At 45.3% G+C, this 16,374-nt stretch overlaps 1 protein-coding gene across 8 annotated transcripts in view; it reads right to left on the reverse strand.

Annotated features, from left to right (window-relative positions):
* Positions 1–2,607, reverse strand: part of FXR1 (FMR1 autosomal homolog 1) — a 77,878-nt gene extending 75,271 nt beyond the window's left edge. For 6 of the 8 annotated variants that reach the window (XM_004591259.4, XM_004591257.3, XM_012928709.3 and 3 more), the window contains exon 1: positions 2,380–2,607. In XM_004591259.4, the coding sequence (XP_004591316.1) occupies positions 2,380–2,430 (51 nt within the window). In that variant the 5' untranslated portion in view covers positions 2,431–2,607. Of the gene's footprint in view, positions 1–1,905; positions 1,930–2,022; positions 2,152–2,379 lie in introns of those variants that run through there. The other 2 variants (XM_058662218.1, XM_058662219.1) reach the window with 2 other exon arrangements.
* Positions 2,608–16,374: the final 13,767 nt, after the last annotated feature.

Raw genomic sequence — 16,374 nt, forward strand, 5'->3', positions numbered from 1 at the left:
TCAACGTTGAGAAGCAAATATTTGAGTACACACACGTAGCTAGCCTACTTCCCAACCTATAGACAAGGACCAGTGAGCAGCAGTGTCGGAGGGGGTCCCCACACGATTTAGTGAACCAAAGGAAAAAAAAAAAAAATCCGAGGAACCAGACTGCAAACAATGGTGTCAAGAATATCTGGTACAGCAGGCCATCAACACAAAGCTCTACATGGGGGAATGTGACATCAGGAGCATCACCAACTTCTCAATCTGCAGTGGAAAAGCACACACCCCCTTACACAAGAAGTGCACAGCCCAACCGCGAAGATCTTCCACTGGGAAAGAGGAAGGTAATGGTGAACTCTTCCAGACATTAAAAATGTGGGTCTGGGAACCAGCGGCGTGGCCTAGCGGCTAAAGTCCTCGCCTTGAATGCACCGAGATCCCATATGGGCGCTGGTTCTAATCCCAGCAGCTCTACTTCCCATCCGGCTCCCTGCTTGTGGCCTGGGAAAGCAGTTGAGGACGGCCCAATGCTTTGGACCCTGCACCCGCGTGGGAGACCTGGAAGAGGTTCCAGGTTCCCGGCATCGGATCGGTGCGCATTGGCCGGTTGCGGCTCACTTGGGGAGTGAATCATTGGACGGAAGATCTTCCTGTCTATCTCTCCTCCTCTCTGTATATCTGACTTTGTAATAAAATAAATAAATCTTTAAAAAAAAATGTGGGTCTGTCCCTTCTTCACACCTTTTAGGCAGCTAATAACCAGTCTTTCAGATAAAAGGACCAATATTCCTATCTGCTAGCCATTCAATGGACCACTAGCTTTGAATAGATAACGATGCTTTTATCTATTCAAAATGCACTTGGGTGGGTTCCCTGATAAAGTTTTAAGCCTGAAAGGCTAATGTTGCTAGCCACGCATTAGTAAGCAGGTCTTACAAAAGACTCCCTTACTACTTTATGTGAGCCATCTAAGAGAATTTCAGCTTGTTACAAGCTCAGGGGATCCCAGATACTGGTGTTTTACTATGCCATTATTCCCACGTGACAAGCTAAATCAAACCCACAGGGCTCATCAGTAAACCAAGAAAGGAAAAATAACAGCAGTGAAAACAGGAACTCGCGACCACCAAGTAAGAAATTACTCATGGGATAAAGGTACCCAGACATGAAGAATTGGCTCTGCGTAGGCACAATACTCCTGTATTACAAGGTCCTTCGTAAAAATAGCCAGGACTCTCAAACATCTGAGATGCTGGCTTAGTGAGAGTGACTGACAGACAACAGCTGGGGAGAGTTAGTATTGATCTTGTAACCTCCTGGCATACTTGGGGAGAAAGAGCAGAGCTGGGGAAACGAGCGTTATCAGGGTAGACGTGGAGGGGAACCGTTGTTATTAAAATTTTCAATTCCGTGACCTTTCACACTAAGGTCCCGAGCAAATTCCTCTACTCTCGACCGCTCTTGTGTTTTCCAACGCGATTCCCCGGGAACGCGTCTCCTTCCTCCAAAGGCAACAAACAAAAAGAACCTCGTGAGGTGAAGGCAGAAAATGCCCGCACCTCACGGAATAATTGACCAGAGGAAATAAATAAACACATAAAAACCTACCAGCTGTCACCCCTACCCGCCTCCCCGGGTCGCTTCACATTTTAAATCTTACTCGAAAGCCGAAAAGTCTCGCCTTTTCTTCAGTAACAGAGGGGCTTAAGGCGCCGCCCAATTATCCAGGCCGCACCAAAAAAAAAAAAAAAAAAAAAAAATTTTCCTTCAACCCACCACCCCCTCTGGGTTTCCTACTTTTCTCTCCTCGACCTTAAAACCTCCATCCGGGACCCCCTCTCCTTCCCAGGCACTTCTAGATGTGGGGTCCCCCCCTCCACAAGGCCTTCAAAAAAAAAACCCCAAAGGTGAATTCCTCACATTCCGCGCGCACCCCCTCGGGAGGGCCGCGGGGCTGGGGAGGGGGCGGCGGCGCCCCGCAGCTCCCGCCCGGACCGGCCGTGACCGCACAAGCCCCCCGCCGCCTCGGCCGCCCACCTCCCCGCGCTCGGGCCTGCTTCCCGGGGCGCTCCCCGCCGCCGGCAGCCATTCGGCCTGCCCTTGCCGGCCGGCCAAGGGCGGCGGGAGCGACCCCCCCGACCCCCGGAAGCCTCTCCCGAGGAGCAAACAGCAAGAGGCGTCCGACGTGTTGTTTCAAAACATAACGGAGCCCCTGGCCCCCGAGACCGTTAAACCGCGGGTGGAGGGAGGAGAAGCCAAGGACCCAGAAAAGCCTCTGCTGTGGCCTCCGCCGCTCGTCTTCGACCCCGAACCTCACACTCAGGGACCACCCACTGTCTCCCAAACCAGCTCCGGCCCCCGGAAAACCCGACAGGGCGACAGAAGGGTCAGTACCTTGTAGAAAGCCCCGTTGGAGCCGCGAACCTCCACCGTCAGCTCCGCCATGTTGGAACCGCAAAGGCCGCTGGGAAGAGATTCTAGAAACTTTCCAACCAGAGGGGAGGCGGGGGGAGGGGCGTGAAGGAGGCGGGGGGAGGGGCGGGGAACACAGGGCGGGGATTGGGATTCCCCCGCCCCGCACCCCTGGGGTCTCCGCGTGCCGCCCCTACTGTCCAGGTGGGACCCCCTCCGCTCGCTCCCTCACGCGCCCTGAGCTCCGCCCGGCGTCTCCGACGCCTTGTTCTCCTCCCGACACAATCGGCCGACCTCTGCCGTCCGCCCTTGCAGCCCCACCCCGCGGCGCTCGCCGCTGGCCGGGCTCAGGTGCCCTGAGCTTGAACCGTGCTGTGGCGTCTCCCAGTCCTGTCAGCCCCCGAGTGTCCCGAAGTGGAGGAGCCTAGCGAAGACCAACTTTTTGGGCTTTCCAGTTGCCCACTGGCACGCTCATCTTGGGAGGAGAAGAGAGGTAGAAAAAAAAACAAGTGCAATACTAGTCTCTAGTGGGCTTTCCACTCACCACAGCTCCACTCTCCCTCAAGCAGCTTGCCCAAGCACTCTCCCCACCTGTTACCACTTCAGCTGTTTGAACGCCAGCGTTATTTTCAGCGTAACTTAGCTGTGTTCACAACTGGAGCCGACTTGAAGGTAATACCCGTTGTTAGAAGTAGCCAGGGAAACTTTAGAGCGGGAAACCACTTCCCTGCTGCAAACCGTGCCAAAGCAGGGCTTTGCTACCAGAACCTGTGTGGGTTCTGGAAGCATGGGTCCTTTGTATTAATCATCTTTTTTTTTTTCTCTCCCAAAGCAAAGCCTTTGGAAATAATACTGGTAGAGGTTCCCTTATACGTATGTTGTTAGGTTTGTTTTTCTCCTTTTTTTTTTTTTTTGTTTTGTTTTTCTTTTTGTCTTTTCACGTAACAGTTTGACACACACGCGCAGATGCACAGAACATTTGATGAACACTCCAGCGTCTGCAGAGGTTCAGGATTGGGGTAGGGGGAACTATGGCAAAAGGGCTCACCATTCTTCTGCACAACTTTTACTGTTTCTTTGTTTAATTTTTTTTAATTTATTTATTTTTATTGGAAAGGCAGATATACAGACAGGAGAAGAGACAGAGAGGAAGATCTTCCGTCTGGTGATTCACTCCCCAAGTGAGCACAATGGCCTGTTCCGATCCTAAGCCAGGAGCCAGGAACCTCCTCCAGGTCTCCCATGCGGGTGCAGGGTCCCAAGGCTTTGGGCCATCCTCTACTGTTTCCCCAGGCCACAAGCAGGGAGCTGGATGGGAAGCAGGGAGCTGGATGGGAAGCAGGCCCGCTGGGATACAAACCAGCACCCATATGGGATCCTGGTGCGTTCAAGGCAAGGATTTCAGCCGCTAGGCTATCGCAGTAAATCTTTTTACAAGGTTTATGTTGTAGTGTGTATTATTATTTATTCCTCTTTGTCATTTATATCATGTAGGGCTGTACCATATTTTACTTATTCATTCAGCAATGGGCAGACATGTGGATCTGTTCTACTTCTTAGCCATTAGGAATAATGGTGTTATGAAGATTCCTGTCCAGGCTTCCCTAGATATGTTTCATTTATCATGAAAATGGAACTTTCACATGCTTAGAAATGTGATTGCTGTGTCCTGTGGTAAGTTCGTGTTAAAGTTGTTGAGGCATTGCCAAACTCTCCCACATTGGCTGTATAATTTACATTCTCACCAACTGAGCATAAAGGACCTAGTTTGCTTCATAAGACTTTCTTTTTTTTACTTGTTTTGACCTCCCTTGCATTGTTGTTTTTTTATTTGTTCATTTATTTGTCATTGTAAATTATTTCAGTTGAACTGTGAACTGGACACAGGCCAAAGCATTCTACGCTGTCTGAACTCTGAAGAGGGTTGGTCCTCTTTAGGCCTTGCTAACTGAAAACATTTGGAATACAGTCAACACTTGATTTCAAAAGCCAGGTGTACTTTAAGAATCTCCCCCTAGCCTTGTTCTCCCAGGTACCAGTAGTTATCATGACCCTGCCTATGTGGACCATCGCCTGGCATGACACTCACTGATGAGTACTGTGGCCTACCCCTGCAAGGCAGACCCTGTAGCCCTAGCTTTCATGTGCACTGGTAGATGGTGGGCAATGCCTCCTAGCCCAGTCCAGGTCTCCCACATGGGTGGGTGCATTGATCTGATCCAGTCATACCCCCTGTTTTCTCTTCCTCTGTAAGCCATCCAGCTTCACCTCCCTGGTTTATCCATGAGTGTGGTGGGCCGTTCCATGGAAGCACCCAAAAGTCATTCCATACCTGTAAAGCACACTTTCTCGGTGGTTCCCACACATCCCCAAACTCCCTTCCCTGGGCAATCCAGAGCCTCACCTCCACTGCCAGCATATAAACCCCTGGCTCGTCTTCCAGCAAGGGCTCACCAGCCCCCCTCCCACATATCTTTAAAAAGAAAAAAAGAAAGAAAGAAAAAATAGGCAACTGTGATGGCACACTGATGTAGTTAACACAAATTTGGCATGGACAAGGCCCAAGTACTGGCTACATTTCTCCCAGCAGGGGTAACTCTTGCCTCATTACAAAGCAGCCCAAGCAATTGCCTACAGCTGAGGTTTAAATTACCAACTGGGGAAACCTGCAAGAAATCAAGTTAAGAGATAACTAGATTTGCTAAATAAACCAAAAGTCATGTTAATGAATCTCCCTGAGGCTTTATTCTTAATCCTTACAAAAAGTAAACTTGAAATGTTTTTTATATTAACAAAAAGTTTTTCTTTTCTATTGTTATGTCCTTATCTTCCCACTAAAGGAAAGTAACTTTGAAATGACCAATTTGCTTTCTATTCTTTATTTCTGCTTTATTTACCACATCTGTGTCTACATCCAACTTCTACTCAGTCCTGAATACTTTTTATGGAAACAAGTGTTGCCCAATTCTAAAGAGTAAAGCCAATTAAGATCTTTCAGTTGTTTTAATAACTACCATTTGATACTGTCTGTAGCAGGACATTGTGACCCTAGAAGGTCAGTGAACACAGGATTACAATTGACAGAATAATAGTTGACAATAGTTGTATGAAAACAACCGAGTGGCTACCATTCCTATAGCTAAATGGGTATCATTTGTATGAGAACAGCTGAGTGGATAACATGTGAATGAGAACACTTGGTGGAATATACAAAACAAAAGAGTTCCAAACGAAAGTATAGAAACAGTTGATGGGTTTTATTGATAAGCTCAGTACCTCCTCACTTATCCTATATGACTCTCAGTGTATAAAGTCTGATGCCATTAACAAATTTCAGCTTTCAACCATCAGAGTCCACAGGTGTTATTATCGGCTCTAAGCACCAAGTCCATTGCTGCGGAACAGTGACAAGGCACTGTCTATACACACCACTGGAACACAAAATAAGAACTGAATGTATTTTTTAAAAGATTTATTTATTTTCTACCTGAAAGAATTACAGAGAGAGGAGAGAGAATCTTGCTCCACTGGTTCCCAAATGGCCACCATGACCAGAACAGAGCTGGTCCAAAGCTGAAAGTCAGGATTTATTTCGGACTCTCCCACATGGATGCATAGGCCCAGAGATTTGGGCCCTTGTCTGCTGCGTTTCCAGGCCATTAGCAATAAGCTCGATTGGAAGTGGATGCAAGCACTGCATTAGGAGGCTTACCTTGCTACACTACAGCACCAGTCCCAGAACTGAATAGTTTGCTCAAGTTTGCAATAGAACATTTAATTTTAATGAGATGTAATATAAAAACATGCTCTCATTATCGTTAAAAGATTTATTTTATTTATTTTAAAGGCAGAGATACAGAAACGGAGGGAAACAGAAAAAGAAAGAGAGCGAAAACTCTCACCTGCAGGTTCACTCCTCAAATGGCTCCTACAAGCTAGACCTGGGCTGGGTGGAAACCAGGAGCCTAGAACTCTGTCTGGGTCTTCTATGTGGATGGCAGGATCCCAAGTACTCCTTTTCTTTGTTCCTGCCTTCCAGGGTGCACCAGCTGGAAGCTGAATCAGAAGCAATTGGGACTAGAGGTGGCACTCACATGGGATGCCAACATTACAGGAAGCAGCGTAACCCACTGCATCACATTGCCAGCCTTGCTATTATTATTTTAAATCTTCTCAAAGCAGTGCACTTGAAAATAACTTGTGTAAGTAGAGACTATGGTTTTCCTTCCTTAAGAAACCACTAATTAGAGATCCTAAAGTAACTTTTCAAGTGTTCAAAACATAGTTCCTATAATAAATTGTGCCTAACTTTATAAATAGCTAATGAATGACTTCAGAGACATTTTTAGCTTTTATTGTAGATGCATCTCTCATATTTTTATTGCCGCAGATTATCAAACATTGAATGTAAGAATATTTAAAAATTAGTTAAAACCAAGCTATTGAGCTCAGTTAAATTCGGGTACTATGATCTTGATATTAGAGCTACATGATTTGTTTACAATAATATTGGCAGCCAAGAGAAAAAAGCATTAAAAGAAAGCGCAGTGGTTTTGTTTTTGAACTTGGAAAATGATCCTTTTTCCTCTTTTGGCCTTCATCTGACGTAACATTGACATGAAAGCAAAGTAAACTTTGTAGTAATATGAAAGCAGAAAATCTATTTAGTCTTTGACACAAGTGTCTCATGGACCCCTGAAAACCTCTGGAATTTCCTTGCAGGAGTATCTTTTGTTATTCTGTAATTCATGCTAATGATATAACATAGAGTGGTGTCCTTAGACAGCCTTAGAATGGGACTTGTTGAAAAAAGACCAAGTAAGTAGGAAATTAGAGAGTTGGAACTGTCAGTTCTAGCCCTTGACCTCCAAAAAGCAAAGAGAGGTGGAGCTGAAAATGAAGCCCTACAAAGACTCTTAAGCCATGGGATCTGATGATTCTGGATTGTTGATTGTTGATTGTTGATTGTTAGGAGGTGCTAGGAGGATGACATATCCCATATTTTGTCCTGTGCATCTCTTCATTTTGCTGTCCATCTGTGTTCTTTATAACAAGCTTTATGGGAAAGTGTTACCTGGATTGGAGAAGAGATAGGAGCAATGAACTCAATCCAGATCTTCCACAAGAAGCCCTGTCACTTGAATCATCAGCACTGCCTCCCAAGGGCACATATTAGCATGAAGCCAGAGAAAGGAGTGGAGCTGAGTATCAAACCAGGTGCTCTGATGTAGGCTGCAGGCATACCAAGCACATTAACTTTTAGGGTAAACACCCAGTGCCCATAAGCTCTTTGAGGGATGTTTTTGGTTTTCTATGCTTCCAACTATACTTGGAACTAAATAAACACTTAATGAATAGTAGGATGGATTTTGGATCCAATTTGGAAGAAATACATGAGCCATAATAAATAAATTCCAAATTAATGTATTTCTGTAAACCACTTTTTAATGCAATGTTAACAGCAAGGACTCTAAATTCAAACTGCCTGATTCTAACACTTACCAGGTCTAAATTTGGGCAAGTAAACTGAAACTGAAAGCTGTTCTGTTTTTTCATTTCTAAGGCTGGAATAAAAGTGGTAGCTATGTCAGAAGGTTGATATAAGGATTAATTAAAACAATACAAACGATGTATTTAGAAGAATGTCTGGTAGGGGTAGACAGTGCTTTGATACTCTGTTGTCCATACTGGTTTTCCAGAACCTGGGTTTCTGAGCCAACTTTCTGCTGGCAGGTATCCTGGGAGGCAGTAGATAATGGCTCTACCCTGCCATTCTCATGAAAATCCCAGATTGAGCTCTTGGATTTGGCTTAGGCTAGCCCTGGCTCTTGTAGGTATCTGAAGTATGTGCTGGCAAATAGAGGATCTCTTTCTATCTCTCTGCCTTTCTAACAAAATGCAAAGAAGTTTATCAATAAATTTTTAAAAATTTGTATTTTATTATTATTGAAAAGGCAATTATACAAGAGAAGGAAAGATAGAAAGATCCTCCAACTGCTGGTTCACTACCCAAATGGCCACAGTGATTAGAGCTGAGCTCATCCAAATCCAGGAGCAGTATCCTCTTCCAGGTCTCCCACATGGCAGCAGGGTCCCATGGCTTTGAGCTATCTTCTACTCCTTTCCCAGGTCACAAGCTGGGAGCTGGATGGGAAGTGGAGCAGCCAGGACATAAACTAGCACGCATATGGGAGACCGGCTGATGCAAGGGGAGGATTTTTTTTTTTTTTAAGATTTATTTTTATTACAAAGTCAGATATACATAGAGGAGGAGAGACAGACAGGAAGATCTTCCGTCCAATGATTCACTCCCCAAGTGAGCCACAACGGGCAGGTGTGCGCCAATCCGAAGCCGGGAACCAGGAACCTCTTCCAGGTCTCCCACACGGGTGCAGGGTCCCAAAGCTTTGGGCCATCCTCAACTGCTTTCCCAGGCCACAAGCAGGGAGCTGGGTGGGAAGTGGAGCTGCTGGGATTAGAACCGGCGCCCATATGGGATCCCGGGGCTTTCAAGGCGAGGACTTTTAGCCGCTAGGCCACGCCGCCGGGCCCAAGGGGAGGATTTAACCACTAGGTTATCATGGTGGGTTCAAACAAAAATTTTAATACATTTCTGGCACGTATTTAATCTCCAGCAAGCATCAAATATTGGGTCCTTTTTTAAGCCAGCAATTAAACTGCCTGTTGCAATGCTAACATGCCATACCAGAGTCCTAGCTGCTCCACTTCTGATCCATCTTTCTGCTAACGTGTCTGGGAGTCAGCAGATGGTGGTCCAAGTCACTGGACCTCTGTTACCCATGTGGGAACACAGAATAGCTTTAGTGTCTCTTAGTTTTGTCCTAGTACACACCTGGCCATTGTGGCCATCTGGGTGAGTGAGCCATCAAGTAGAAGCTCCTTCTCTTTTCTCTGTCACTGTCACTCTTTCAAAAATTAATCTTAAATATGATCATAATATGACAGTGGGATTTCTATCAGACAATAAATGATCACTTGTTTAGAAGAAGGAAGATTGGGTTAACAAGAGAATTATTAGCAGGAAAAACTGAACAATTACAATAATATAGAAAACACAGAAAAATGGTTGAAAAAAATCTGTTGAAAGCCATGCCAGTGCAGTGGTGTTGAAGAACCTGTTTCAAAATTCCAAGTGTTTTTTCATGGTTCATTGCTACTAAGAAACTGTATGAGCCTGCAGGCTAAATGCCCTATGGCACCTTTAGCAGCCTATGTGACTTTTAGCACAGATGGGCCTCAATTCTTACGAATCCAGGCCCACTTGAGTCTGGTTATCTCACAGGTGACTCCAAGTAATTAAGTGGGCACTTCCCTTAGTTGCTGGAGGCATGGGCTATCCGGTCATGAAAGATAGAGAATGTGTGCTATTTCCCCTCACCTTGCAGACTATTGTGAAATTCCCTTTTTCAAGCTATTGTGGACTGCCCCTATAAAAACCCTATGAATGTGCTGTTTGGGGCCACACTGGTAAGGGTTGTTGGGCCCTGCCGGCTCTCAACCAAAAACCCAGGCTTGGATGTGCTGAGCTTCAATAAACCATCCTTATGCCCTTGGATTGTCTTCAAACTCCTGGTGATTTCTGGGGATCTCAAAATCTGGGCACAACAGTGTAACAGGCTAATCCTCTGCCTGCAGTCTTGGCATCCTGTAAGAGTGCCAATTTGAGTCCTGGCTGTTCTGCTTCCGATCCAGTTACCTGCTTATGGCCTGGGAGAGTAGCAGAGAACGGCTCAAGCCCTTGGGCCCCTGCACCCATGTGGGAGACTTTAAGGAAGCTCCTGGCTTGGGCTTCACATCAGCTCATTTTGGCCATTGTGGCCAGCTGGGGAGTGGGCTAGCCGATAATTGATCTGTCTCTCTTCCCCACTGTCTCTCTCCTTCTCTCTGTCACCCTGCCTTTTAAATAAAAATAAATGTTTTTTAGAAGGTTTTTATTTATTTTTATTGGAAAGTCAGATATAGAGAAGATGAGAGAGAGAGAGGAAGATTTTCCATTCTGTGAGTCACTTCCCAGGTGAGCTAACCTGATGCCAGGAGCCCAGAACCTCTTCTGGGTCTCCCACATGGGTGCAGGGTCCCAAGGCTTTGGGCTGTCCTCAACTGCTTTCCCAGGCCACAAGCAGAGAGCTGGAAGGGAAGCAGGACTGTGAGGATTAAAACCGGCACCCTTATGGGATGCTGGCCTGTGCAAGGTGAGGACTTTAGCCACTAGACTACCATGCCTGGCCAAAATAAATGTTCTTTAAAAAATGGTAAAAAGCATAAGGAAAAGTAGAGACTAACAATGAGAGTGTCAATAAGAAGATAAACTTGGAAATATTTAAAACATTGAAGCAATAGGGGCTAGAGACAGGAATAAATTTTACTTGTCCATTTGAATACATATTGTTGCCATTATTTAATACAGAAGGTACCGGAAGATTCCTTTAACGGTAGAGGGAAATAAAAAGTTCCATTTGGGAAATGATGTATTTGAAATGTCTTCAAAACATTCAGTGGGGGCTCACCCTGTAGCTTAGAATGTAAAACCTCTGTCTGCAGCACTGGTATCCCTTATGGGTGCTGGTTCGAATCTGGGCTGCTCCGTATCTAATCCAACTTGCTGTGAATGTGTCTGGGAAGGCAGCAGAGGGTGATCCAAGTGCTTGGGTTTCTGCATCCACATGAGACATCTAAGAAGCTCCTTGACTCCTGAATTCGAATCAGCTCAGCTTCAGCAGCTGTGGCCTTTTGGAGACTGAACTAGAGGATAGAAGCTCTCTCTCTCAACCTCTATCCCTGACCCTGCCTGTATTTATATGTTTAAACATTCAGTGACATTTGAAACAATGTTAACCTAGAGAGTCAGTTTTCACTGGTGAGTATTTAGAGATAGTAATAGAACTGCCTCCCACAAGGACCCCCAATGGTCATGGTTTCCTTAAACTAATCATGGAGTTCTCTGTGGTAGTGCCTCATCCAAAACCTGTAAAAAATGAATTACTTTACTGGGTGGAATGGAGACAATGGCAAAGAGGAAAGGTGTTTTAATTGAGAAAAGCTGGTGTGAAGGCCTGCTGAGGACCAGAATGATTGGAGCACTAGGGAAGGGTTTCAAGCTCATGGTTAGTTAAGACTTCCCTGGGGTTTTGTGTGAAGCAACCTTCTTCAAGTCCTGGTGACTCCTCTTGAAGTCTAGCTTCCTGTTAGTGCTCATGCCAGGATGCACCAAATGATGCCTCAAATGCTTGGGAAACTCCACGCCTGAATTGGGAGAACTTGCCTGGCTTCTGAACTCTTGACTTTGATTTGGTGCAGACCTGGCTGTGGTATTTGGGGGAATTTTCTCTCTCTCTCTCTCTCTCCCTCCCGCCCTCTCTCTCTCTCTCCCTTTACCTTTCACATAACTTTTTTTTAAAATGTATGACTGGATAAAAGAGCGTAGGATAGATATGGCAAGGGATGAGCATGATCTAGAGATTCCTGACACACACAAAAAAAAGCATTTACGTTCTATCCTGAGATAATGAGGATTCTTTATAGGCACAAAAAGAATTGTGCTATGATGAGAAGCTCCAACAAAAAAGCATGTGACTTTATCTAAATTTAGAATTTGAAGATTATCAAAGGACAGATAACTGTTCACCTGATTTGCCTGGTCAGGCAACCCTAGAAAAATTCTCAACTTCTCTAGGTATGAAGGACTTGAAAAAATAGATGCTCTTAAATTCATGTAATCTGAAAGATGTGATCAGTCTCCTAAAAATGCCCATTTCCACACTCTGAGTATTTTCCAAAATTTAAATGAAAAGTGATAGTCCTGCTTTATTCTGGAGTTTTCAGTTTTTTTCTTAAAATTCATTTAGTTTTATTTAAAAGGAAGATTTTACACAGAAAGAAGGTGACATTGAGAGCAGATCTTTCTTTCGTCTACTGGTTCATTCCCTGAATGGTTTCAATAGCCAGAGCTGAACTGATCCAAAGCTGGGAGGCAGGAGCCTTTGATGGGTCTCCCAAGTGGGTGCAGGGTCCCAAGAACTTGGGCCATTCTCTGCTGCTTTCCCAGTCCATTTGCAGAAAGCTGGATGAGAAATGGAGCAGCCAGAACATGAACTGGCAGCCATATGGGATGTTGCTACCGCAAGAAGGAGGATTAGCATGCTACACCACCACACCAGCTGCTACCTTTCAATTCTTCACTAGCACTGCTATTATTAAGTACCATATATGTCTTTTTCTGTTTTTAAAAAAATTTATTTAATTGGAAAGGGAGTTCTTTTTTTTTTCTTTTTATTGTATTGTTGTTGACAATCTTTACATAGTTAATTACAGTTAAAGGAAAAAGAAGAAAAGAAAAGAAAAAAAAAAAGAAAGAAAAAAAAGGTTCAGGGGGATAGGAAAGTGGGTAATGCTATTATGTCCATATTGTTTCCATCATGTATCTGAGGTAAAGGGGGATATTGAGGGAGAAGCCCCACCTGGTTTCCCGCCCACCCCAAGTCCCGGATGTGGGGCATGCTCTGAGATATGTGCTCAAGTGGTGTTAATAGTTCTCCAGTTATGAATCGCTGCCAGTTTCGCTCGATGAGGTCGTCCACTGATTGATATGGTCCATCATAAAATCTCCGCCTGCCCCATAATTTGCTGCCAACACATAGCTGAGATGAATGATTGTCCTGTTCTGTCTTCTGTCTTTTCTTGGTTAGAGTTCTGAGTCCAGCAGTTCGATTGGGGAGATCTCCAAAGATACTTTGAGGTATTCCCAGATTAGTTTCTTGTATGTTCTAGCAAGCACAGGGCCCGGCACAGTCCATCACCCCGATCAGCTGGTGGTTGCAATTGCTGTGTTGGTTCTGTTTTCAGTCCCGAGTTGCACTGGAACCAATGGGTGTTGCAGTCCAGTCTGGTTCGGCCCTTACATCAACCAGTGGGAGCTGCAGCCTAGTTGGGGCGACCCACATTAACCCCCACTAAGCCCGCCCCTTACCCTGGTTTGCCAGTATGTGTAGCAGAAGACCAGTCTGTCCCCCATCCCATTTGGCTCTGGTACTTGTCAATGGGTATTAAAGCTGGGCCTCCCCTACTGCTCGCCATGTGGCTTGAGCTGGGGGGAGGAGCCAGGAAGGGTGGGACTGGGGCCCAAGGTAGCTGCCTGCCGGGGGGGGGGGGGGGGGGGGCTTGGGATGGCCACGCCTCAAGCCTGGAAAGAGAGTTCTATAGAGAGAAGGAGTAACAGGAAGATCTTCCTTCTGCTGGTTCACTCCTCAAGTAGCTGTAACAGCTAGAGCTGAGCCAATCACAAGCCAGTAGCCAGGAGCCAGGAGCTTTTTCAGGGTCTCCGAGGTGGACTCAGGGTCCTAAGGCCGTTGAGCCATCCTTGACTGCTTTCCCAGGCCACAAGCAGGGAGCTAGATGGGAAGTGGAGCAGCCAGGACATGAACTGGTGCCCATATGGGATCCCAGTGTGTGCAAGGTGAGGATTTATCCATGGAGTGATTCTACTAGACCTATATGCTTCTCTTAAGCATAAATTTGTCTTGGAGTAATTTGAAATGTACAAAAAAGTTGCAAAGGTCTTAGAGAGAGTTCCCTATGTACCCTTAGCCTAATTTTCCCTGAGTAGCAGTTTCTATTGCTGTGTGCCCAGTATATATCAGGACAAAGAAACCAACATTGGTCTGGTTCCATCAACTAAAGCCCAGATTTTATTAAAGTTTCATCAGTTCGCCATTACTAATTTTTAAAAATTTATTTATTTTTATTTGAAAGACAGATATACATAGAGGAAGAGAGACAGAGAGGAAGATCCTCCCGCCTATGATTCACATAGTTTTTTTTTTTTAAGATTTATTTTATTTTCATTACAAAGTCAGATATGCAGAGAGGAGGAGAGATAGAGAGGAAGATCTTCCGTCCAATGATTCACTCCCCAAGTGAGCACAATGGGCCGGTACGTGCCAATCCGAAGCCGGGAACCTCTTCCAGGTCTCCCACGCGGGTGCAGGGTCCCAAAGCTTTGGGCCGTCCTCAACTGCCTTCCCAGGCCACAAGCAGGGAGCTGGATGGGAAGTGGAGCTGCTGGGATTAGAACCAGCGCCCATATGGGATCCCGGGGCTTTCAAGGCGAGGACTTTTAGCTGCTAGGCCACGCTGCCTGGCCCTATGATTCACTTTCTAAGTGTCCACAATGGCTGGAGCTGAGCTAATCTGAAGCCAGGAGCTTCTTCAGGTCTCCCACATGAGTGCAGGTCCCCAGTGCCATCCTCGACGGCTTTCACAGACCACAATCAGGGAGCTAGATGGGAAGCGAGGCTGCCAGGATTAGAAGCAGCACCGCCATGGGATCCCAGCATGTTCAAGGCAAGAAACTTTAGCTGCTAGGCAACTTCGCCAGGCCCGCCATTGCTAATTTTCTTAATGCCCCATGATTCAAACCTGGAATCACATTGTATATAGTTGCCGCTTCTTCCCTGTTTGCTCTGGCCTTTGACAAGCTTTCAGTCTTTCCTGTTTCAGGATGTTGAGGGTTTTGAGAAGTTAGATATTCTGTATCATGTCCTTGGCTTTTGTTTTATCTTATGGTTCTCTGACTAATAGATTAGACTTATAGTTGATTTTATTTTCATTTTATATTTTATTTTATCTGCCTCAAACCCAGAATGACTTGTATGGGAACTTCAAAAAATTCATAGGAATATGGGATGCCTGCGTTCCATATCAGAGTCCCTGGAATGAGTCTTGCTTTCATTTCTATCAAGCTTCTTGCTGATGTATATCCTTGGAAGGCAGAGATAATGGCTCGAGTACCAGGTGCTTGCCATTCAGGCGGGAGGACCAGATGGAGCTCTTGTTTCCTGGGTTTTGGCCTGATTCAGCTCCAGCTGTTCAGCGCTTTTGGGGAATAATCCAGAAGATGAAAGAAATCTGTCTCTCTCTCATTTTGTTTCTCAGAATAAATAAAATAAGCAAATAAATAAACAGAGGTCTTTTAAAAATATTTTGGTGCAAAAAATTTGAAATTTTTGCAGTTGTTTTCATTACACACATTTTCTATGAACTCTGTGAAAACGTGTATCTCTAAATATATGTGATTTTTGATTCAAAATTTGTCTTAGTAGAAACTTCTTCAAACTGGCTGGTAGGTTCTTCTAGCATAGCCATCAATATTTCAGCAATATGTACTTTCTGCTACTAGAGGTCCTGGTTTTGTCATGTATTCTTGTTCCCCTTCCTTGGAACTGACCAGTTTTTTCAGGAGCTGTGGTTTTGTTCTGTTTTGTTTTGCAATGGGGAGCTATGTTTAGAAACAGTCAGTGTGACAAGAATATATCTGTTTTTTTTAAAATTGTCAGCAACCCCGAATCACTGTGTACCCTGAGCCAAGCAGAGGGACTCGGGTTGAAAAGAAGACAACACACAGCAGGTCATTCTTGTAAGGAGAATGCCAAATGCCATTTATTGAAACTCCAGGCTGCCTTTTATATTCTGCCTAGTTCCTCCCAGTATTTATCCAATCCTCAAGCAGCTGCCCTAAAATCCTCTGGGGACATAACTTGACAAACAGGAAACAGGAACTTGTGGTTAGGCTGGGGGGTTAAATGTGTCATGCCAAGATTGCACGTCCACATCCTGTTACACCTCTTGAGAAATAGGCTAAGCTATGGAGTCAACCCATGGGAGACCGGACCCTGCATGTCCCCCTTTTTTTGTTTTTTAATGGATGCCTGTCTTAGGTTGTGCAGCAGTCAGTTGATGCCTTACCCGTCATGGGGAGCCCCACCTGGGGCATGCAGGATCCCTGTCTTAGGTTGGTCGTCAGCTCTGCCAGATCTTACCCGTCTCTGGCTGCCCATCACGCATCATGCTTAACCAGACTTGAGCGCTAGGGTTTTCCACAGCCAAGTTCATCATGGCTTTGCTGAATGATGACCCACTTCCGGGCTTGTTGCCTGCATAGGCGGCTGAAAAGAAGAAAGA

This window comes from Ochotona princeps, chromosome 3 (assembly GCF_030435755.1).
Source record: "Ochotona princeps isolate mOchPri1 chromosome 3, mOchPri1.hap1, whole genome shotgun sequence".
Lineage (NCBI taxonomy): Eukaryota > Metazoa > Chordata > Mammalia > Lagomorpha > Ochotonidae > Ochotona > Ochotona princeps.